Raw genomic sequence first — 22,664 nt, 5'->3', positions numbered from 1 at the left:
GGCCGCCACCAGAGGGCGCGCTAGACCTCAGCGGGCGGAGGAGGCAGCCGCGCAGCGCTGAGTGACTGACAGCTACGTGCAGACGCAAGACACCGGGAGCCGGCAAACATCGGAGCGTCTTCAGCACGTGCCCCCACCAGCATCCTGACGACTACGCCAGTGCACGGCCAGTGGTGGAGGGATGGTCCATCTCATGACGCCCCCAGCTGACACTCAGCAGGCTGCCTTCGGGTTTGGTCTCCTGAGTGAATTAGACACTGAAGATGCGGGTCGCCCACGAGAGGAGGGTCTCTCCTTCCCCTCCCTGGGTAAATCGATGTGTCGGCATTCAGGCAGATATATCCACCTTGTGTGACGTTGGCAGATGTCCCCTTGTCCCCAAGAGCCAAGCAACTCTGAGTGGACAGGGGGCATTTGTTTTTCGCCTCAGCCCATGGTGACGAAACCATTTGCCACCTCTGAGAACAGCTCTGGCAACAGCTGGCTGGGGCTTCAGCACAACATCCAGAATTGTTCTTCCCCACGGCTGCCAGGTAGATCTGAAACTAAAGCGCCACACCTTTGGTAAGTCATTGGCCTCGGTTTCCCCACCTGCAACAAGAGTGGCCAGAAGTGACCATCTTCTTGAGTGTTTGCAGCTGTGACAGTGTTTCCCCCGCCTGCCATGGGGACCAGCCTGGGACAAACAGGTGATGACAATGAGGGGTATGAGATGTCCGCACCTCTCTTCAAATGACCATGTGGGTTCACTCAGGGAGGGAGGGATGGTCTGTGATGTCTAGTTCCTTCCTATATCTGGCAGTGTTTTCTAAAACGTAAAGCACAATGCAAGTTCTAAATTATGTTGAAAGAACTTTGGGAGTAACGAGAACAGAAAATTAAAGAAATATTTCAAAATACTAAAGTGTAATAATCATCTTCGCCCTCAGTTTGCCATTCAGGTATGCAGTCCTTCCTCCTCTGAAGCCCACAAGGCTGTGAGGGGGCGTCGTTGTTCCATGTTACAGACGAGGACACTGAAGCCAGAGGCTGTGATGTGAAGAGTGAACTCAGGACAGAGCCTGGCACTGAGGGAGACAGGGAGGAGCAGGCACACACAATGGCAGACCTCTAGTCTACACAGAAACAAGGACCCACATATGGTTAATAACTCACAGAGACAGGGGAAAATGAGCATGGCCTTTTTGGGTTAAATGAGTTAATATATATTAAAATATTAAGATGAAGATAAATTATGCCTTACTCTAAACAATAATGTTAATGATAGAACTTCTTACATAAGAAAAAAGATTACAGAAAGAATCAGAAAACAAAATCCAACAATTTGCTGTTTATAAGTTACAGATATATAGCAAAATATATACACAAATTTAAAAAACAAAACGCCGAGTTACATAAACTCTCATGCAAATGCAAATTCAAGAAAAGCAAGGGGCTTCAATTATGATTTTTGGAAAAGAGAAGTTTAAGCTAGAAGCATTAAAAGAGGCAAAGAGGGCACTAAAAGGCACAGTTTTCGATATATCACTATTAAATATACATGCCCCAAATAGCATGGTCCTTACTTATTGATAATTTATACCCTGCCTCCTTCTCAAAAAGGATTTGAGATAACTGCAAGACTAACTTAGCAACAACATACATAAAAGAGAAACAGATATTAAAGTGAAATAGAAACACATAAAGATAAAAACACCCAAAATCCGACTGTAATTCGATCAGGTAAATGAGTGTTCTTAACTATTTTGGGGTCACAGAGCCCTTCCAGAATGTGGCAAATGCTCAAGACCCCCCCGCAGAACAATTCGTTCATGCACATATCCACACAACTTTTTCATTCCCTAGGGGTCCCTGCATGCTCCTGGACTCCTGGGCAGTCCATGGACCCCAGGGTAAGAACTCTGAAGTAAACAAAAGTTAAAGTGTGGATATGAATAAAATAATTTTAAAACTAAGTTAACAAATAGATCTGATAGAGTAAAAACACATTTCTTGAGAATAGACAAATACTTTATAAAAACTGATAATATATTCAGGCCCAGAGAAGTTGTCTGTGTCTAAGTATCTATGGACACTTAGAAATGTTGACACCATGTATAATAAGAAATAACAGCAATGACCTAAGCATTCACCACTTAGAAATATTAAAAAAATAATAATAATAACACTTGGGCCAAAAGGAAATTCCTAATACAATAACAAAAAACACCACATTTCAAATTTATGGAGTGCAGAAAAAGCTGTGACTTTAAGAAAAAATCATAGACCAAAGTACCTACATTTACTAGGAACATTAAAAATATGATTAACTGTATCTAAATAATTAATCTTAGAAATGTAAAAAAAAGAAAAGAGCAGAACATATACTTTGACAAACAATTCAATTAGACAAAATCAAGACTCGGAGCTTTACGACACTCAACAGCATCTGCCATAAGGAAAGAAGGTAAGACGACAAAACCAAAACAAGCAACCAACAACTAAATTGAAGGACGATTACACATTACTAGGACAACCTCTTATAATGCTACAGTTTGAGAACCTAAGTAAAATGAAAGCATTTAATAGTACACAATTAACAGTAAAAGAATTTGAACAGAAGAACTAGTTTCTGCTCACACTTCCAAGAGAGCAAAGTACCTGGTCTCACCATGGTTACGTGAGACTGTGCACCCCTCCGAATGGGGGTCTTAATCTCTGTGTTACGTCAATTGTCAAAAGGAAGAAAGGAGTTGGGGGTGGAGGAGGAGAAGAAAGAAAGTGCATATTTCAAGATGTGAGAACAGCATAAAGTGAGTTGAGAGAAGCTGGGAGTGAGTGGAGAGGGCATCTGGGCACAGGGTGGCATGAACACCACGTGGCTTGTTCAGAGGGGCTAAACCAGATGGGCTGAGATGGGGGTTTAAGTGCAGAAAAGCCCCTGAAGGTTGGTTTTAAGGAGAGTGGTGACATGTGCAAAATGACGCTTTGAAAAATCAATTTGGCTGGGGTGCTCGAAGTATTCAGAGGGAGACATCAAAGGGAGGAAAGAGACAACTGCCAGTAAGGACAGGCCTGGCCGGGGATGAGGTGGACTGGGGGGGTTGGGGGGGGGCGTGTCAGGGAGGTAGATCTTGGCTGGGGGGCCTGGTGTCCCCCCCACACCCAGCATGGGTCTCAGCATTCTCTCTTCTCCTAGTAAATGACTGAAGGCCGCTTGCAGACAACACCTGGGCCACCGGGTCAGGCCAGTCCAGCAGGTTCTGGGGGACCCCAGGGTGCTGGCTAAATGTTTCACAGACTCACATAGCAAAGAGGAGCTGGAAAGAGGAACAGCCACGCTCTCACCCCTGGATGCCCACTGTGATCTCCCTAGCCCGTCAGACCTGTCATTTTGAAATCTCTGGCCTACCAAGGCCCACTTTAATAAGCAACAATTATGGCTTTCCCATTTTTAGTCACCAAAACTGCACAGAACTGCCCAGCTGAGCTTCTGATTAGCTGAAATTACCAGGGCTCCCACGGTGGGTTCATGGGATTCCAGCCATCAACTTGGAAAACTTCAAACTAGCCCAGCCTGCCTCCTCCCCACACCAGCTCTGAGGAGCCGGGGGAGAGAAAGCCAGTACTAAAGAGATCCCTGGGCCACGAGAAGGCCTGAGGGCCTGGGACAAACACCTATCAGTGGGCCAGACCTGTCACTGCCTGAGCCCATTCCTGTGGGATGGGGCAGGGGCCTGGACAGAACAGCCGGCAGGCTCTGCTCAGTCAGGGCGAGGCGGCCTGGCATCTGTGAGGTGTTGGGGACGCGTGAGCCCGGCATAGGGCTCACAGCCCGCTCTGTGTTAGAACGTGATAACCACCTGCGCAGCTTTAAAAACACACCACTATCTGAGCCCCACCTCTGCGCATGCTGACTGAATTGGTCCAGGCTGGACGCAGGCTTGCTACTTTTTAAACAATGCCTGGGTGAGCAACAGTTGACAGTGGGGAGGACAGGGAGAAGTATGACGACAAGGACCTCACCACAGCTGCAGGGAGGCTCAGCATGGTGTCTGGGAAACATCTGTGGGTGAGAAGCCATCACAGGGCACCCACAGCCCAGGGCGCCGCCACCCCCATTTTGGCAATCAGACAGGGATGCCTCTCCAGTCTGCGGGGAAAGCATATCTGGATGGGGCAGGGCTCATTTTGGGTCTCCATCCTCCATTGCCAGTTACCAAAGCACTTTTCTGTGTGGTCTCATTCTGAACGGGAGCCTTGCACCAACCCGTTGAGGTATGTGGCCGGGTCCCACTGTGCTCATTTCACGGATGGGGAAATGGAGCCTGGGGGCTTCCTCAAGGTCAGGCAGGTAGGAGGGGCAGAACTAAGACATGAACCCAGACCTCCGATTGAATCACCTTCTTCCTACATCCCTGGCACTGGAGAGCGGAGAGGGCGATGCGTAGCCACGCCAGACCAGAAACGGGCCCTGCTGATGTCCAAGGTACGCCATGGTCTCTTCTGGAGGGATTAGTCCTGGAGAGCACTAATGCCTAGAGCCCAGGGTGAGCCAGAGCCGGGCGTCACCATCCTCTGGCCTACAGGACGAATGCTCTACTCTCCCGTGAAAAGGCCGTGTGCAGAGACCGCCCTCACTCTAACCTGGAACGAGGATCAAGAGACCACATCGGGGGCTCGCCACCCTCACCCCCAATCCCAGACGAATCCTTCCAGACCCTGCCTTTGTTCTGTACCCTGTTTTGGTTGTCCCCATTAACACCCAAGCCAGTGGAAGATTCCGTTTTGCTGCTGATGTATCTGCCTCTGGATTCATTTTCTTCAGCTGATTTGGACTTGTGAGCACAGTCTCTGTCTCCTACAACTGCCAGACTACAGCCTGGTGCTAAAGAGTTCATCTGCCAGTTTTGTGGGTTTAACTCAAGTTTCTCCCACTGACCTTTATTCTTCTAGATCCTGGCAAAAGCGAGGAGAGGGGAAAACTCAATCTCACAGGTTTGGGAGTCCAGTGTGAGAATGAGGCGGCTGACGGCTGGCTCTTTGGGCACACCTCCATTCTGGTGGCCTTCCTATCACCCCAGTAAACCTGCTGGGTGCTGGGCACTTGCCAGGGGCCACGGAGGCCTGGCTGCTTCTGTGGGTGTGCAGGAGCGCTGGGGTTGGCGCGTTGCCATTCAGCACTGTCATCAGGGAGGTGGGCTCACAGACACAGCAACTGGCTGTGGGCTCCCTCTAGGACAGGGTTCCAGCTCTGGGGTGAGCTTGTCCTTCTAGAGCTTCTCGGCAGCATGGATTTTCTGGTGCCGAATAAGGTGCGAGCTGCCCCTGAAGGCCTTGCCACACCTGTTGCACTCGTAGGGCTTCTCTCTGGTGTGGGTTTTATAATGCTCGATCAGGGCTGACCTGTGGCGGAAGGCTTTGCCACACTCATTGCACGCGTAGGGTTTCTTCCCTGTGTGGATCCTCTGGTGCTGGATCAGGGCAGAGCTGTGGCAGAAGGCCTTCCCACACTGGCTGCACTCATAGGGCTTCTCCCCTGTGTGGATCCGCTGGTGCTCAATGAGGGACGAGCTCTGGCTGAAGGCTTTCCCACACTTATGGCATTTGTAGGGTTTCTCGCCAGTGTGGGTCTTACGATGTTCAATGAGGTTGGAGCTCTGGCTGAAGGCCTTCCCACACTCTTCACATTTGTAAGGTTTCTTCCCAGTGTGAATCCTCTGGTGCCGAATAAGGTGAGACCTGTGACAAAAGGCTTTCCCACAGAGATCACATTCGTGAGGTTTCTTTAGGGTGTGGATTTTCCGATGCTGGCTCAGGCCTGAACTCTGGTTGAAGGATTTCCCACATTCCTTACACTGATAAGGCTTCTCTCCAGTATGAATTCTCTCATGTTTTCTGAGACTTGAGCTCCGACTGAAATCCTTCCCGCATTCCCTACACTCATAGGGTCTCTTCCCAGTGTGGGTCTTCCGATGCTGCGTGAGGGCTGAGCTCTGGCGAAAGGCTTTCCCGCATTCCTGGCATTCGTAGGGCTTCTCCCCGGTGTGGATGATCTGATGTCTGAGAAGGTGTGAGCTCTGGCTGAAGGCCTTCCCACATTCACAGCACTCATAGGGCTTCTCCCCGGTGTGGATCACCAGGTGTCGGAGGAGGTGTGAACTCTGGCTGAAGGCCTTCCCACATTCCCGGCACGCATAGGGCTTTGTTGGTTGTGCAGTTCTGTGAGGTTCATGAGGTCCCAAGTCCCCCCTGCCCGCTTTCTCACAATCCTGTTTACTGGGTTCTTCTCCATCGTGGATTATCTGACACATACTAAGGTCTGATTTCTGGAGCAAGGTTTGGCCAAATATTTCGTCATCCTGGTCTCTGTTTACTAGTGAGATACTCTGATGCTGAACAGGGCTTGAGCACAGACTAAAATTCCCCTCATAATCATCGTGTTCCTCGTCTTGCTCCCCAAGAGGGATCTCCTTGTAGATAACAGCCATTTGCTCTAAACCCCTTTCCCGAAGAAAAGGGTCTGCCAGGTCCTCCTCTGGGAAAAGTTCCGGCTGCATCTCTAGCCCGTCCTCAAACACAAAGGTCTCACCAAGCTTGGCTGCTGGGGAAACCTCCATCGTGAATCTAGTATCAACCCCAACGACTGTATTTCCTGAAAGACGTTCTTCTTTGGGACACACGTACTGTTCTCACAATCTGAAAAGTAAAAGGGACATTGTCAGGCCAGCAAGTCAAGCACTTAGTGTGTGCCTCCTTCTATGGTGGGTATAACAAAATAAGTATAAGACACAGTCTTGCCCTGGAGATGATCCCCACTGAGTTAGAGATAAGTTTGATTTACCAGAAACAATTGCAAGGAAGACAGACACAATCGCCACACCGTGGTGTCTAGACTCTAAAGGCTGAGGGTGTTCAGAAAGGTGGGCTAGAACAGGAAGTGCAGCCACTGTGGAACACGGACAAGACTCAGCTACCAGAGGATGTCGGGGGCGAGGTTTTGTTCGAAGAGAGAGTGTGTGCACACATTCCCTCCTACACTAGGTTAGCTGCACTCTGTCCCGCCAGCCGGGTGCCCAAGCCAGAACCCTGGCATCCGCTACACCTCCTCACTCTCTCACTGCACATGGCTCGTCCTGTCCATTGCCTGAGGCTTTGTCGAAGGGGTTTCTGCCTCTCTGCCCTCGCTGCCATTCTGCAGCTCAGGCCTCAGGGTGACTCCCCAGGATTGTTTCAAGATTGGCCTCCCACCTCCAGCTTCTGCTCCTCCATCTGGTCTGTTCTCCACATTGACACCAGCGTCAAACACCCAAAACAAGTGCCTGATCGTATCATTTCCCTTCTTATTCTCCTGTGGCAGCCCAACTCCTTCACAAGGCCCTTCAGGCCTGGCCCTTCCAGCCCCGTCTCCAGCCTGGAGCTTCCACACACCCCTCACCTCCCAGCTCAACAACTCATCTGTACTGCTGTTTCCTCCTCCTACCAGGTCCTCCCCCATTCTCAGACAGCCACTGGCTCTTCCTGCCAGCCTCGGTCAAATGTCCTCTCTTCTCTGCACCCTCAGACTGACGACGTCAGGCATGCCCCCTTAGTGACCAGAGGCCATCACAGCACTCACCGCCTGGATGGCAAACATCACTGAGGGGACTCTCCCCACCACTGCCCGAGAACTCCCTCCTGCCCTCCATTGTGGAATCTCTGGCCCCCAGCACAACGGCACAGTCTCCACACACACATTTGATGAAAAAATAAACGACTGGATGAAGGAAAAGCTGTTTGTTTTTGTGCTAGAACTGACTGATACTTTTTTTTTTTTGCCAAAGAACTCTTTATTCAAATAAATCAATTGTCTGGGAGACAGAAATAAGTAAAACAGACAAAAGGAGAGCTGCTCCAGTTGAAGGGGGGAGTAAAGGAAGGCAGCCAGAAGTCCCCACTCAGGCCCCCATCCCACTATGGTGGCCTCTGAGGGAGCCCTCAGAACCCCATTCAGAAACTACTGTGGAAGCTAAAGGGACACATCTCAGGTACCACAATAATTAACAACAGCTCGTGTTAACTGAGCACCTACTGTGTGCTGGCATACTAGACCTTTTACGAGCATAATGAGCTCATAAATGAGCATACCTCATTTAATCCTCACAAGTCTATACAAAGTCTATACGACACTGAAACTTAGAGAATAACTGGCTCAAACAGCATACTAAATTAATCAGAATACTCACGATGAAGCTCATTCCTATTTGGAAATTATTTTTTTCAATGAATTTCCAGCCAGTGGAAAGGCCAGCTGTGCAAAAAGTACAGAACTAAAGTATTCTCAAAAGTTCTTTGATCACTTCAACTCGTCCTCTCTCCCCTCTTCTGCAACCATAATCTCCAGTCTGTCCAGTTCTCACGGGCCCTCACCAAGTCTAACAACCCCCTATGCGGGCCCGTTCTCCTCCTCTCGTCCCAGCCCTTCCCCGTCTAGCTTAGACCTTCTCTATCTATGGTGGGTCTAACTACGGAGTCACTATCTCTCTGCCCCCCGTCACCATCCTCACTCCTTCCCTGCTGCAAACAGCTGCCAAGGACCAACCTTCTCTGCCATCCCTCCTAGGACGTGAAATGTTGCCAAGGAAAATCATATGACTGTGTATGGCACCGAGACAAATTTCAAGTTTCCAGTTTCAGTGGGACTTCGGTGGGCACTCAACTCCAGCATGCAACGACCTTCTTCTTGCCAAGCCCTGTCTCCTCGGTGCGCTCCTTCCCATCCCTCTGGCACTGCTCACCAGTACCTCCCTCCCAAAACCCTTCATTTCAGAGACTGCAAATTGGCAGCCTGGGGATCCTGCCACAGACTCGTTTTGCTTGGCTCTCAAAGAGCTGGACTTTTCCTTTTTGTTTGCCTTAGCTGCCAATATTGAAAACTCGGCAGATTTCTGACTTTCTCTTGAAAAACTGAAAAAGGCCCTCCTTCACTAAACCCACCTTGCCAACCTGGACGCCCCAGGGTTTCCATCTTGCCGGCCCGCATGCCCGCACCCCGCTTCATTCCCTTGGTTTCTGAAGCTCTTTTTCCCCCCAATTTTCACGCCTTCTGATTCCTCTTTCTTGGTGTCCGTGGACTGCAACTGCGCAGCCCACCTTTCAGTCCTGGTGCTTCCGAGGTTGCCTCCCCAAGGGTCTCTCCCTTCCCACTGTGTGCCCCCTACACGCTGAAGTCCCCACTTTTTTTTAAAAGTTGGGGCACTCCTTTATCTGTCCCCAACAACGTTTTAAATATTTCGGACCGAAAATTCAAAGGTCTGGAAACCCATGCTTCCCACCTCTCTCGGGGCCTTCCCCGGGCTCCTCCTGCATCCGTCACCCCATCCTCCGGGGAGCCCCAGGGCCTGGACCCCGGGCAGCCCCGTCTGGTCACGGCTCCCTGGCTGGAGGCCGGCGAGCGGCCGCGGACCCGCACACGCCGCCTGGGTGGCGACGCCGGCGCCCCCGCATGCTGCCCTCGGCCGGAGGACAGGCGGCAGGCTGCGGACGCGGAGCCACTCACCTGGCCAGGCGGGGCCGCTCACCTGCGCCGGGGGGGCGGGGCCGCGGGCGGGGGGCGGGGCGGGCCGCACCTGTGCTGCTCCCACCCGCGGCCGGCGCGGCCTCGCTCCGGCGGCTGCTGACGCGGAGCCCGTGGCGGCCCCAGGGCCCCGCGCCCCGCCCCCCGCCGCGGGCACTTCCGGGACCGCTCTAGGCCGCGCGGAGGGCCCGCGTCTCGGTGGCCCGCCGCGCCAGGCCCTGTCTCCTGCGGCCCCCGGCTCGGGGAAGGAAGGACGCGGGTCTGGAGGGTCTCTCCAGTCGGCGCAGTGGCTCTGGGCTGTCCGCAAAGCGCGGCACGGCTGTGGGGAAAACTGGGCGGGGCAGGCGTTGGCAGGAGTGCCGAGGAGGAAACTGAGGCCCGGAGGGGTGGCCGGCCGAGAGCCGCAGGCTGGCGTCCAGTTCCCGCTGCACTTGCCCTGGGGGTGGCGCAAGCCCGAGGCCGCTGGGGCCTCTGGGGTCTTCAGGAGAGGGGGCTCCCAGAGCTGAGGAGCCCAGCACCCCGCACAGGCCCAGGGTCCTGTTAGGGTTCACCCTCCCTTCCCAGGTGGCCCTGGCCCGGCCTGCGCACCCCGCCCCCACAGACTGAGATGAGAGGAGGGGCCGCTTAGGGCCCTGGAGATGGCTTAGAGTGTAGGCGGGACTCCCAGCGCATCTGGGGGATGACCTCCAGACAGGAGACTCCTCTAGGGGAACCGGCGGGGAAGAGGGGTGTGTTCTTGAACCCCCCACCTCACTCCCGGGCGCTCAGCTCTGCTTTTGATGGCAAGACTTGCCCCTCCACCCGTGCTGCTCCCGCCTTGGTCCGCTGGTGCTCAGGTGGTGCCTGCCCCGCCTGTGGGAGAGCCTCCCCCGGGGGCCACAGCCCTATCGCATGGGACCAAGAGAACGCACGTTCCTGAGCGGAGGGATGCTGTCCACTACGCCCCTGCCATCGGCACCCTGCACCCTGGCCCTCAGGTGCCTCTGAGTGCCCCTCACACACCCACACACACACGCACACTTGCCTCCCTTCCCCGTCAAGGAGTAGGCTGGGGCTGCCTCCGCCCAAGGCAGCAGCCTGGGCTCCACAAGGACCCAGTCCAGTCCCGCCGTGAGCGTTGGACCACAGCCAACCGTGCAGAACTGGGAGGGCAAGAGCTGGTTCCTTTTTCTCTCCCTCCAGCTCCTCCGTCCCCGGAGTCTCAGCCCCCTGGGAGCCAGTGGCAAGGTTGGGCCCCGCCCCAAGGGTCTCAGGTGCTTCCTCTTCTGCAGTAATCCCCAGCATCCCTGCCCCCACAGCCCCAGACCCACCACAGTCACTTTTTCAGCAGGGATCTCACAGCCCTCCAAACAGTTATTGTTGGCATGTTGAATATTATTAACCCATTTTACAGAGGAGGAAGATCAAGGCTCAAAGAAAGAGAGGGGCCCAAGGTCAGGGGCAGAAGTGAGAGGCAGACAGAAGGCGCTCATCCCACACCCTGCCCCTAGAAGTAGCCCACGGAGCAGTAATAATCTGCGTCGTCCTCGGGCTGCACAGGGCTGATGGTCAGGATGCAGACGTTGTGGGCTGCGTCGGCGGCTGCTGAGAAGCGGTCAGGGATGTCAGGGGATCGGTGGTGGTCCTTTTCTGAGCGGTAGTAGAGGAGGTAGCGAGGGGCGCTGCCTGCCCGCTGCTGGTACCAAGACACTCCGTAGTCCCCAATGGGGTGGCGGGGGTTGATTGTGCAGGAGAGTTGAGCCACTTGGCCTGGGAAGACCATCAGTGATTCCCGGTGGGCCAGGGCTGGCTGGGAACCTGAGAGAGACAGACCTGCTCGGGCCTGGCCTGGCCCCTTCCCTCCTACCCCTGCTCCGTGAAGCCTTCGTCAGACTCCAAGGAGACTCTGGCTCCCAAAGCATTCATAGCTCCATGCAATGGGATCAGCATTGGATGGGGTGCAGAGTTGGCGACCTCTATGTCCCCATTAGTGCCACATCCCCAAGGATCTGTGTTCAGTTGAGGGCCTAGAGTTCAGAGGGTGGGACTGGGCACCTCTAGGTCCTTCTGCTGCCCACTCCCACCCCTTGCCCTGCAGAGTCACACTGGCTTTTCCAAACCCTGGCTACAGGCTAACCACCCCCAGGAAGCCTCCCATCCTCTCAACCGCAGGTAACTGGCTGCTGGGGACCTTCTCAGGATTAGATTGTCCCTGCGGTCCTGTGGGGTAGGTATCAGCCCACACCAGCTTCCCTGTGAAAAACTAAGAAGGTGACCAGCTTTGGTCTCCTCTGAGACCCAAAGAGTCAGAGTCTGAAGGGACCCTAGTGATCTGATCACTCACAAATGGGGAAACTGAAACCCACACAGAGAGGCTTGCCCCAGGTCTAGGGCAGAGTCACATGTAACCAGTTCTCCCCTCCACCTCGATGCCCCTTCCAGAACCCTCCCCTTGCCCACATCAGTTTGCTTCCTTCAGGGGCCTTCTGGAGCCAGCATTGTGCCCCACCCCACCCCAAGGTGAGCCAGGCCCAGGGAGGGCTCACCTGCTAGGAGGACCCCAGTCAGAAAGAGGGCCAGCCGCCAGCGGGCCATGGCCAGAGGCAGGGAGGCAGGCAGAAGTCGTTCTGCTGGGTGTGCTGCAGGTGCTTCAGGGCACAGGCAGGGGAGGCCGCCCACGACGGGACATGCAAATCAGCCCGCACAGGCCTTAGAGCAGGCGGCTGCTCCTCCACTGCAGTCTAACTCACGAGCAGTGAAGCCACAAGACTTGCGTCTGGCTTGACGATTTTATATATATGTATATGTGTATATATATATATACACACACACACCCCTGCAACCTCTACCCAGACCAAGATTTAGAACCTTTCCATCTGCCCAGAAGGCTTCCTCATGCGCCTCCTGCATCAGTAGCAGCCTTTCCTCCCCCATGGGTAACCATCATTCTGACTTTGATTACTTAGATCAGTTTGCTTGCTCCCGAATGGCAACTTTAAACGGAGTGTTAATGTGTCCTCTTTTGTTCCTGCTTCTTTTGTTCAACATTATGAGTCACCCATGTGTGCGCAGCAATGTTTCATTCATTCTCATAGCTGTGTGTAATCCACTGTGTGGATAAACCACAGTTAGATTATCCATCTCCTGTTATTAGACATTTGGGTGCCTTCCAGTCTTGGGCCATTACAAATAAAACTGCTGTGAACAATCTCGTTAGTGTCTTTGGTGCACCTGTGTGCTCATTTCTGCTGCACAGACACCCAGGCCTGGAGTTGCCAGGGGCTACGGCACGTGTCCAGTTAGCTTTAGTAGATACTGCTGGTGTTCCCAACACGGGTGTGCCACCCTGCCTCCCCATGCAGGTAAGAGAGTTCCAGAGACATCCTCGCCAGCACTTGACGTGGTCAGTTCCTTTAATTTGCCAGATGGAGGGGAGCTGAATTCAGTCAGGATTCAACCCAAATTGGGATTCCAACTTGAATCCCAACTCCTCCTCTTCTTAACTGCATGACTTCAGCCAAGTTACTTCCCCTCTCTGTGCCTCAGTTTCCTCATCTGGAAAACGAAGATGAGCATAGTGCCAGCCTGAGGGTGTGAAGATGCAAAGATAGGACTGATTTGCTCAGTGTTGGGCACAGTGCATGTATTAATCGTGCTTTTATTTTCTGTGGTCTGCAGCTTTGACATCTGGGGCCTTGCTGATCCTGGAGGACCGACCCTCCCATGGCTAGCCAGCTCCTGGAGACAGTAAATGACTTGCCTGAGAGCACACTTTTCAAATGCACACCAGCCAATCCAGAGCCCATGCCCGACCACCTCCTCCCTCACTTTCCACTGTCTGCCTGTGCTCATCACCCAGGGCCAGGTACCAGACAGCTGGGGAGCCCCTAGGCCCCAGAGCCCTGACGTCATTCAAACTAACCCATCCTGAGCCTGCTTCCCCTGCCTTGCCTGTTCCTTGTCTCAGAAACCACAATAAAGGCTCTTGTCCACAGGTCCCCTCTCCCTCTGCCTCCTGACCCCCGCCCCATGCTGCCCCGTGTGGTCCCGCTGTGGCACATCACAGGGATCCTCTTGGGATCTGTGGGGAACAAACTATTTTCTCAATGGCAATTGTCTCCTGATCTGTTGGCCTTACCATACCTAGATAATCATAAAACTATTAAAACCGCGCACTGTCATTATCTGCAGCCCTGAGAGTGCCCCACAGGAAGGTTATAACACCCCCCAGTAAGTCCCACTCCATTCCTAACACCTCCTTAGGGCATCTGCACAGCACTCAAGAGGAAAGACCCCTCCTTGGTGGCTCTTGAGACGAGTCCCTTAGACAGCAGAGTGACAGTTGTTGGAGGCTCCAGGCCCTGAGTGGCCATTCTTCTGGAATCCGGCTGCACTCCACTCCTGAGCTGTGTTCTGCAGGATACAGTGGACACAGTGGTGTTCAAGAAAGACAGGGCCCTGTGTGCCCATCAACTTGGGAAGTGCTGCCTGTTCCCACAGTGCGGATTCTGAGCACATGCTGCCTGCTGAGCATCAAGGTAACCCTTTAAAGAGTGACCTGTTTAACCTTCTCACCAACTCTGCTGAGTCGAGGTGTCTCACCTCCTTTTACCAGGTGAGGCACTGAGGAAAGTGCTTCTCCAGAGGCAGAGTGGGGCGCTGGCAAGCTGCGTGGAGGATCCAGGCCTCCCCCTCCTCCAGAGCTGTGCCTGCAGAGGGAGGAGGGCGGAACCAACAGCCTCATCGCTGGTTGAGGCTCGTGGAGGGGGCAGGAGACAGAACCAGAGACACAGAGACAGAGGGGAGGCAGTAGAGGGAAGGAAAGAGATAGGATGATGGAGAGAGAGAGGGAGAGAAAAAAGTCAAAGAAAGGATGGACACATGGAGAGGCAGAGAAATGGGTTAATGTGAGAACTAGAGACAGAAAGAGAACAAGGGAGAGACGGTGGGGAAGGAGGAGGGAGAGAAGGAGAGACAGACAAATGTGAGACAGGGAAAGATGGTGAGAGACAGGAGGACGACAGAGGGAGAGCCAGTGAGAGGGAAAGCTAAGAATCCAGGAGGCCCAGCCACAACCAGACAGAAAGAGGGGCCATGCAAAACGATGCAGGCACGCTGGAAAACATAGGCAGTTTCTTATCAAGTAAAACCTACACTCTGACGGTATGTACCTCAGAGAAATGAGAACTTCTATTCCCACAAAAACCTGTAGGCAGCTGTCTATCTTGGCTTTATTCATAATTGTCCCAAACTGGAAACAACCCAGAATAAAAGCAGATGAATGGATCAACAAAGTTGGTTCATCCAGACAAGGGGGCTCTCCTCAGCCATCAGAAGGAGGGGACTCTTGATAAGCAGGGCCACCCAGGGGAATCTCAATCATTACGCTGAGTGAGGGAAGCCAAACTGAAAAGGCCCGTGCTGTATGACTCCCTTCATAGGACATTCTGGAAAAGGCAGGGGCAGGGCACAAAGCAGCAATTGCTAGGGCTGGGGTCAACTACCAAAGGGTGCAAAGGGATTTTGGGGGGTGACGGAAATGTTCTGCATCCCAACTCTGGTGGTGGTTCTATGAGACGTGTCAAAACTCGAAAACACTAAAAAGGGTGAATTTTACTGTATGTAAATCATAGCTCAATAAACTTGACCAAAAAAGGAAAGAAAGAATGGAGCCAGCCCCGTGGTGTAGTGGTTAACTTTGCACGTTCCGCTTTGACAGCCCTGGGTTCGCAGGTACGGATCCTGGGCACGGATCTAGCACCGCTCATCAAGCCATGCTGTGGCAGCATCCCCCATACAAAATAGAGGAAGATTGGCACAGATGTTAACTCAGGGCCAGTCTTCCTCACAAAAAAAAAAGGGCAGAAGAAAAGAGAGGGGAGGTGAGACTGAGGAGGAGGCAGAGGGAGGGGACAGAAAGGAAGCACAGGGCGGGGGGGGGGGGGGGGGGGGCTTGAGGTGGGAGGGAGCCTTCTAGGTTGGTGAGGATGCCCTGCTTGGCAAGGGCCACAGTGCTGCCAGCTCATGCAGGAGGTTTCCCAAGGGCCAGCGCCCCACCCCCAGAAACTCCCCCTCTCTCAGCCTGGAAACGCTGTCTCTACTGGTGGGGAGGTACAGTCTCTGGACATCCCTGGGTCCCAAGGGTCGAGCCCCCACTATGGCTCTGCCTCAGGGAATGCCCACACCCCTCCCCCCAGCCCAGATCCTGTTACTGGGATACTGGGGAGAAGGCATTTCCTGCCCAGACGTCTTGGCAGCTGCCACTGCCATGGAGACCAGCTTGGAAGCTGGGACGACCTCAGTCTCTCTGGCTGCTCTGAGCCAGTGATCAGGAGGAAGAGGCCAGGGGCTGGACTAGCTGCAGGGACCCCCCCCCACCCCAGGCTGGTAGAGCCAAGCCCCAAGGGTGGGGGAGCAGGGACCTTCACCTGGGCCCGCCCACCCATATATATCTCTCTCGGCAGGACCCCACCCTGGAATAGATCTCAGCCCCAGCTCCCTCCTTGGTCAGAAGTCGGAGGTTGGGGCGTCAAAGGCCACACCTATCTCATCTCCTCTGCAGACATGTTTATCACCGTGATGTTTGGAGGTAAGCGGGGTCCCCTGTCCCTGCAGATGTGTGGGGGGACGGTATACTCAGAGGCTTGCTTCCCTCTGCCCTGGGGGAGGGTGGGGAGGCAATGTGGGGAACGGGGTGCATCTGGGGAAGGGGATGGGGGATTTGGGGGCAGGGCTCTGTGAGGAGGCAGAGTGAGTGCCTGGAGTGAGTTCTTTGAGGGGAAAACCTGTCCTGGAAATTCAAGAAGGCTCCTCTCGAGCAGCTCCTGCCACGCCCCAATGGCGCATGTTTTTAAACTGCACCATATCTTTGCTGTTCAGTCAGTGGTCCTCAAGCTTCAGGGAGCATGAGGCACTTGAAACTCTAGCCACAGCTGGAGATTCCACCTTTCTGGTCGGAGGCAGGACTGGAGTAGGAGGGGGGTCAGGGCAGGTGCAGGTGGCATGGGTTGTGTGCCCCAGTCACCAACATCTCAGGAAATGGGTGTAGGGGTACAGCCCTAGTCCCATAGACCCATTCCCTGCTCTGCTTAGGGAAGAGATGGGAGAGGCAGAGGGCCCCATTCACTCACCTCTGCCCCTCCCCCACAGCTGGCTGCCGGGAGCTGGTGAACCCCTGGTGCAGCCTGGTGACTCTCACGGCCCACCTGAGGCAGAGAGCGCAGGTGCCCCCAGGCAGTGAGTGGGAAGGGAGGGGTGATGGGGAGGAGGGCCAAGGGCCCCCAGGCAGGGGTACCAGCCCTGCCCTGCCTCCCTCCCAGCGACCATCGCCCTCCTGGCTGAGGATGGGCATCTGGTGAGCCTGGTCGAGGGTCTGGAGGAGGGGGCTTCCCCAGCCCCCTCCATGGGCAGCCCCCTGCTGCAGGAGCGTGCGACCTATGTCCTTGTGCAGAGCATCAGTAAGTGGGGCCCAAGACTCTCCCTTGTAGTTATGCTGGAAGGTAAGAGGCGGGCAGCAGTCCAGAGACTGCCCAAGGCTCTGCTCAGCCCCCCACTTTGCCCGGGACCTAGCCCTGACTCTTCCCATCCAATGCGCTGTCCTGACACCAGCCTGGGCAGCAAACAGGGTCAGAGTGAAAGGTGGGGGTGGGGCCCACCAGGCCGGTGAGCCATTCTTCCTCCCTCCAGAGGGTGAGGGCGGGGCTCCCACTCGCTATGAGTCCCTACTGGAGAAGCTGGATGACTGGTGTCCAGAGCTGGCAGGTGAGTGTCATGGTAGAGCCTGGGGTGGGGGGGGGGGGGACACACCTTCTCCCCAGCCTGGACAGGCAGGGCTTCCTGGGCCTTGCAGAGGAGCTGCGCTGGCTGTCGGGCCTACCCGCCATGGGCGATGGCCGGAGGAGGCGCATGGGCACTCGGCATGGCCACCAGGAGCAAGGCCCTCCTTCAAGGCCCCGAAGGGTGGGCTCCCTGCCACCCAGGACCCGATAGTGGGGGCCAGGAGCCAGGTAAGGAGGAGACATGGACATCTTGGGGGATACTCGCATCCAGAAGTGGGGCCCCTTCCCAGGGGATAGACATGTGCTGAGAGGTGGACCCCCAATGCCAAGCCCCGACTCTGCACACCCCCCCCCCCCCCCCCCCGCCACAAGGTGGAACACATTGTCCCAGGAGACAGGCCCTCACTACAACTGGAGTGTAAGTAGTGCCCAAGGGCAGGAACACCCTCAGTGCCCAGGAGAGCTGGAACAGGGCCTGACACATGATAGGCACTCAACGCAGAGCTGTTGACAACTCAATGAAGGCAGCAGCACACAGTGTGATGGCGAGGTCCGCTCGGGGTTTGAAGGAGCTGCTCCTGTTCCAGCAGGCCCTGTGACCGGGCACACCACAGCCAAGTGGCGGAGCCGGACCCAGATCCAAGGGGGCTGCCTGTGGCCTCTGCCTTGTGTGATCAGAACCAGCCAGCCGGGGGCCCAGCAGCATTCCTCTTGCAGTATCTGATAAGCTCTATCAGCAAGAGGGACAAGGTCAGACAGAGGTCACTGACAGACAGAAGGCCATGGGGTGCCCCTAGGATGTGGGTGCACAGAAAGGGACCCAGAGGCAGCGACAAGAAGGGTGGAGGGGGCAGGCGCCCCTGAGACAAGGAGATAAGATCCTCCAGGGATTCCAGCCCCCAGAGTGGGACGACCTTGGGGTCACCCACTAAGCCTCGCCACCTCCCTTTGGACTGCCAGAGGCTGTCGGCTTACAGCAGGCTCCTCCCTCCCCACCCAGGATGCCAGCCTAAGGTGAAGCAGCAGTCCACCCTGCAGTGTGACATCCATCCTCCCCCCCAAGCTTGTCAGCCAGGGTGCTCCTGGCAGACAGGCCAGTGAGAGGACACACAGCAGGCTCTGGTCTAAAATAAACTCTTTTAATTGCACATTTGTGTCTCGGGTCATTGGTGGGGTGAGAAACCCCCTCTGCACCCCCAGTCCCAGCTACATGGGTACAATCTGACGCAGTGGTCTGGCTGTCGGTGAAAGGGTGGAGGTGGCGCAGGGTTACCCGCGGATCTGCACCAGTCTGCACTGGTCTCTTCAGGGCAGGGAGCTCAGACCTGCGGAGGGAGAGTGGCACAGGTCCCTGGTCAGCCCAAAAGTGCTGGAAGACGGACTGCCTGTAACCGACCTCCCCCTGCCCCAGCCCCAGCTCAGGGGCAGCTCGCTCACCGTGGTTGTACTTGCACTGCTTCAGGGCCTCGCTGAAGCCCTCACACAGGGACAGGTCACTCTGAGTGGTGGAGCAGTCCAGGAACTGCCTGATCTCGTAGGCACAGGGTCCCATCTGCAGGGGCTGGGGGGCAGTGCGAGCTGGGGCCTGGGGTACCGTGCAGGAGGCAGCAAGGTCAGCTTGGGGTTGGCACCCAGAGGTGGATTCCAAAGCTGGGGGCCGGGTGCCCCTCCCCACATCCCCAGCCTGGCTGCCCCAAGGGTTCCAGGCAGGATGAGTGACCCAGGGCCAGCCCACCCAGCTGCTCCATCTGTGAAACAAGGTAAGCCCACAGCCCCCTCAGAGCCACTCAGCTGATGCTGGTGCCGGTGTAGATAGCAATTCCCTGTTGCTTCATAATGGGCACGTTGGGCAGGTGAGGGAGTGGGAGAAACACCTAGAAAAGCCCAGCGCTCTGCTTGTCCTCTTGGAGTATAAGCCCCATTCCCACAAGTTCTGGCACCTTCCTGTCTCAGCCACACTGATCCTCATAAGTCCTGACCCGCTAAGCCCGCATTTGGCTCAGGATGGGTGGGGTGCCAGTGGGGGACAGGCCAGCAGGGAACAGGTCTCAGAGTCAAACGCTACCCTGTGCCTTTGGGTCAAGAGACTACAGTGCCTGCCCTGGAGTGAGAAAAGTGGAGACTCAGGAACTTCTACATCCCTCCCCTCTATTAGGGTTAGGTGACCTTGGGCCAGTCTCTGAGCCCCTAAGGGTCTGGGTTTTCCCATCTCTAAAGGGCTGGTGGTGTCTGTCCCTGGGAGTCTAGGGACCTTGGCCTCAGTGGGGGGGAGGGGCTGGAAGAGCCTGCCTGTGAGTGACAGGAGGCCCACAGCAACGTGAAGAAGAGGATCTCTTTGGGCAAAGTCCTGGGCCTGAGGCAGCTCCGGACACGCCTGGACACTCCTCGCGGGACAGTCCAGCAGCTCTCTGCTATGTGGCCTTGAGAGCCGCGTGCCTCAGTTTCTCCCGAGCCCGTTGCCCACCTGCTGAGCTGCAGGCTGGGCGGGCTCTGAGCTGCCCCCGCTGAAGGCTCCGGTCAGGGCGCTGCCGACGACGTGTCCCACAGCTGAGCCCACTGCTACTCCGGCGGCCGTGGACGCCATCTGCGCCATCAGACCCGGCTGGCCCGACGCCGCGGGGGCCGTGGCAGCGGCCGAGGGCGGCGGGTGCGCGGGCGGGTGGGCAGTGGGCGCGGCGGTGCGGCTGCAGGGTTGGGGGAAGCAGCGTTAATCCCGGCCCGACCCCAGGCCAGGAACCCCAGGGGCCTGCAGCCCCTGGAAATGCGCCCCTCTCCTCCTCCCGGAGGGATGGGCGACCCCGTTTTAGACACGTGTTGCGCCGCCCGCGCCCCTCCCCCCCAAGATGGCGCAGTAGTCGCCAAGGTCACGCTAATGCGCCCTTGGGGGAGTGCCCGTGAGTCCCGAGCCCCCTCCCCACGGGGCCCCTGTCCCGCTCACACCTGGCTGTCCGGGCACCCGCGCTGCGGCTCCCCCGGGGCATGGTGGCGGCGGTGGGACCCGGCTCAGCACAGTCAGAGGCGGCGACGGTGGCAGCGGTTCTGTCTCAGGGACGAACGCGGCAGCGCTAGTCCCAGCAGCCGCGAAGAGGCGGGGCCCCGGGGACACGCCCCCAGCGGGAGGTGCCAGGAGTGTAGCCGCTCCTCCCTCCCGCGGGTACCCCGGACTCCTCCTTGCCAGCATCCCCTCGACACTGCGCCTCCCCTGGGACTGGATCGAGCAGTGTGGGCCCTGGGGACACGCGCCAGAGTCACAGAGCGCCGAGGGCTTACTCAGGGGCGACGGGCCAGGGCCTTCAGAGACCCCCGCGGAGCGCAAGGAGTGGGGCTGGTGCTGTCAGAGCTCCAGGGCAGAGGAGACGGGTGGCGAAGGGTTGAGGCCAGCCAGAGTGGGGCACGAGGCGCCAGGCCAGGCTGTGCTCCTCCCCCTCCTATCAGACGGGGTTTGCAGATTTCGGCGTGGTCTCAGGGTCGCGGGGTGTGCGGGGGACTAAAGCGGGGAAGAGACCTCTGGGGGAGATCTAGCGCGACCCGTCCCCAGGACTCTCGCCAGGGTGCGTCCGGAGCTTCTCTTCGACTCCACCCCGGCCAAAACGCGGGGCAGGCGCGGGCTGCCCCCGCCCAGAGTGCGATGAGGCCCCCATGCGGCCCTGCACTCCCCCTGAGCCCCCTGCCCCACGGATGCAGCGTCGGACGCTGACAGCGTTTATGCGACATTCAAGCAGCGCGTCCGTCCCAAAGGCCTGACCTGAATGCATGGAGGCGCACGGGCAGGTTTGAATCCTGTGGCCTCGCGATTTTACCGCCTTGTTCCGGGCCAAGGGGAGGGTGGAGGCGCGGGATGAGGACGCTTCCCAGCCCTTCAGGAACTCGAGGTTTTTATATCTTTCCTGAATGACTGCGCAGTGGTCATACTATTACCCGTGAGGAGGAGGGGCCCTGACTTCCCTCCCCTCCCCTGTCACTGTGCAGTGTGCCCTGGGGGGACCTCGTGGCACCGAGATTGTGGGGAGGATGAAATCACCCACAGCAGAGCATAGGGAGGTGGTCCCAAGTGGGGAGAGGTGCCCCTCGGTGAGGAGGAAGGAGGGAGGGAAAGGAAAGAAGGGGTGGGGCAAGCGGCACGGCCTGGCACGCTCCGTTATGTGTCTGCCGTGCCCTTATGGGCCACACGTACCTGCAAGCCATGTGCACCTCTGTATTCTTACCACACAATCCTCTCAGCTGGCCTGTGAAGCAGGACCCTCCCCTGACCCCCGGCTGGGCCTGGGTCTCAGTTTTCTCCTCTCTGAAGTGGGGGTGACCACCCAGCTCTAGGTGAGGTGAACATGTGAAGCGGGGGCGTTCTCTCCTCTCAGACGTGCCAGGCCTGGTCCAGCGTCTACTCCTTTGCTGGGGAAGTCCCTGCCCACCTGGTTCCCGTTTGCCAAATTGGTCCACCCTTCTAGTCTTATCAGGGTCCTCCTGCAGGAAGACCTCTGTGGCCAGCCCCCTTGCTGGGAGCATGGTTGGCCCGTAACCATGACCACCCACCCCGGGCCTGCACTGTGGGTGGTTGTGCCTCAGCACCCATAACTGTTGGACTGCAGGTTCCCCAAAGTACAGCCACGCACCGCTGGACATAGCCAAGAGCATTTAAGATAGTTACACCAATAAATGTTTTTATTTAAATAATTATGTGTTTTCAAGTATATCAGAAAAAAAGTCTATAATTAGCTCATCAAATCCATAATTTCTTGACCAATATTGCTAAGAATGAAGTAGGCATTTCAATTTTTAAAAGTGAATCACTTTGAAGAAAAAGATTGCTCACAGACCAAGTAGTGAAAGTCACTGTTGTCTTTCCTCTCCTCCCCTCTAGGGGTCTCTGTGGAGCCTTCCCGGAGAAGCCCTGAAAGCTCCTGGACTGGGACCAGAGGCAGGGTTGACAGCCTGATGGCCCTCACTTCCCTCCCAGCCACCCTCCCTTCTTAGGCCCAGGCCGGTGCCCACAGCCTCACCTTGCAGCAGCTCAGGACTCTGTCTGCCAGGATGGGAGCTGCTGCCTGGATTTTGGCTCTGCAGGGTGGCCCGGATGGAGCCAACTGCCTGGTGAGGCAGTGAGGCCCGGCCAACCCAGGGAGTGTGTACCAGTAGCAGACCCCTTTCAGCATGGGGACACCCCCTCCTTTGATGCTCACCTCTTCTCCCTCGGCTCTCAGGTGGCTGGCCCTGAGGGGCCCCGAGGAGAATGTTAGTCCCTGACCAATGGACTCCCTGGGACCCCAGCGCCCCCCTCAGACACCACCCCGCTGCGCCCCTCTGACAGCACCCTCCCTCTGACTGACCCACTGGAGGGCCTCCTGGTCCCTCTGCTTGCCTGTTGGTATGGAAAG

General features: G+C 56.2%; 4 protein-coding genes across 8 annotated transcripts; 1 reads left to right on the top strand and 3 right to left on the bottom strand.

Annotated features, from left to right (window-relative positions):
- Nucleotides 1-1,181: 1,181 nt before the first annotated feature.
- Nucleotides 1,182-9,668, bottom strand: ZNF70 (zinc finger protein 70). Of its 2 annotated transcripts, none has more exons than XM_070626878.1 (2): nt 9,518-9,668; nt 1,182-6,678 (listed from the first exon to the last, which is right to left on the bottom strand). In XM_070626878.1, exon 2 carries the CDS (start codon nt 6,597-6,599, stop codon nt 5,253-5,255), a length of 1,347 nt encoding a protein of 448 aa, XP_070482979.1. In that variant the 5' UTR covers nt 6,600-6,678; nt 9,518-9,668; the 3' UTR covers nt 1,182-5,252. The 2 variants fall into 2 exon arrangements, with proteins under 2 accessions (XP_070482979.1, XP_008537379.1); XM_008539157.2 differs by having other exon boundaries at nt 9,294-9,659.
- A 1,215-nt stretch (nt 9,669-10,883) lies between these two features.
- Nucleotides 10,884-12,488, bottom strand: VPREB3 (V-set pre-B cell surrogate light chain 3). The gene is made up of 2 exons (XM_008539158.2): nt 12,061-12,488; nt 10,884-11,332 (listed from the first exon to the last, which is right to left on the bottom strand). The coding sequence occupies exons 1-2, from the start codon at nt 12,107-12,109 to the stop codon at nt 11,022-11,024; spliced, it is 360 nt and encodes a 119-aa protein (XP_008537380.1). The 5' UTR covers nt 12,110-12,488; the 3' UTR covers nt 10,884-11,021.
- A 3,287-nt stretch (nt 12,489-15,775) lies between these two features.
- C7H22orf15 (chromosome 7 C22orf15 homolog) lies at nt 15,776-18,440 on the top strand. Of its 4 annotated transcripts, none has more exons than XM_008539160.2 (7): nt 15,776-15,901; nt 15,979-16,103; nt 16,664-16,750; nt 16,834-16,971; nt 17,201-17,275; nt 17,364-17,520; nt 18,293-18,440. In XM_008539160.2, exons 2-6 carry the CDS (start codon nt 16,079-16,081, stop codon nt 17,501-17,503), a joined length of 465 nt encoding a protein of 154 aa, XP_008537382.1. In that variant the 5' UTR covers nt 15,776-15,901; nt 15,979-16,078; the 3' UTR covers nt 17,504-17,520; nt 18,293-18,440. The 4 variants fall into 4 exon arrangements, with proteins under 4 accessions (XP_008537382.1, XP_070482976.1, XP_070482977.1 ...); XM_070626875.1 differs by having other exon boundaries at nt 18,253-18,440; XM_070626876.1 differs by lacking the exon at nt 16,834-16,971 and having other exon boundaries at nt 16,664-16,737.
- CHCHD10 (coiled-coil-helix-coiled-coil-helix domain containing 10) lies at nt 18,411-20,521 on the bottom strand. The gene is made up of 4 exons (XM_008539159.2): nt 20,233-20,521; nt 19,757-19,976; nt 18,730-18,877; nt 18,411-18,617 (listed from the first exon to the last, which is right to left on the bottom strand). Exons 1-4 carry the CDS (start codon nt 20,271-20,273, stop codon nt 18,598-18,600), a joined length of 429 nt encoding a protein of 142 aa, XP_008537381.1. The 5' UTR covers nt 20,274-20,521; the 3' UTR covers nt 18,411-18,597.
- Nucleotides 20,522-22,664: the final 2,143 nt, after the last annotated feature.

Source organism: Equus przewalskii, chromosome 7, assembly GCF_037783145.1.
Source record: "Equus przewalskii isolate Varuska chromosome 7, EquPr2, whole genome shotgun sequence".
Lineage (NCBI taxonomy): Eukaryota > Metazoa > Chordata > Mammalia > Perissodactyla > Equidae > Equus > Equus przewalskii.
This window is presented reverse-complemented; position numbering and strand designations above follow the sequence as displayed.

Bases quoted from the DNA above. Each gene is read 5' to 3' on its own strand.
- ZNF70 (XM_070626878.1), bottom strand. From the start codon at position 6,599: ATGGAGGTTTCCCCAGCAGCCAAGCTTGGTGAGACCTTTGTGTTTGAG.
- VPREB3 (XM_008539158.2), bottom strand. From the start codon at position 12,109: ATGGCCCGCTGGCGGCTGGCCCTCTTTCTGACTGGGGTCCTCCTAGCA. The intron at 11,333-12,060 runs GTGAGCCCTCCC...TGTCTCTCTCAG, and splicing joins GACTGGGGTCCTCCTAGCAG to GTTCCCAGCCAGCCCTGGCC.
- C7H22orf15 (XM_008539160.2), top strand. From the start codon at position 16,079: ATGTTTATCACCGTGATGTTTGGAG. The intron at 16,104-16,663 runs GTAAGCGGGGTC...CCTCCCCCACAG, and splicing joins TATCACCGTGATGTTTGGAG to CTGGCTGCCGGGAGCTGGTG. The intron at 16,972-17,200 runs GTAAGTGGGGCC...TCCTCCCTCCAG, and splicing joins TGTCCTTGTGCAGAGCATCA to AGGGTGAGGGCGGGGCTCCC.
- CHCHD10 (XM_008539159.2), bottom strand. From the start codon at position 20,273: ATGCCCCGGGGGAGCCGCAGCGCGGGTGCCCGGACAGCCAG. The intron at 18,878-19,756 runs GTGGGCAACGGG...ACGGTACCCCAG, and splicing joins CCCAGCCTGCAGCTCAGCAG to GCCCCAGCTCGCACTGCCCC. The intron at 18,618-18,729 runs GTGAGCGAGCTG...CTCCCTCCGCAG, and splicing joins GCAGTGCAAGTACAACCACG to GTCTGAGCTCCCTGCCCTGA.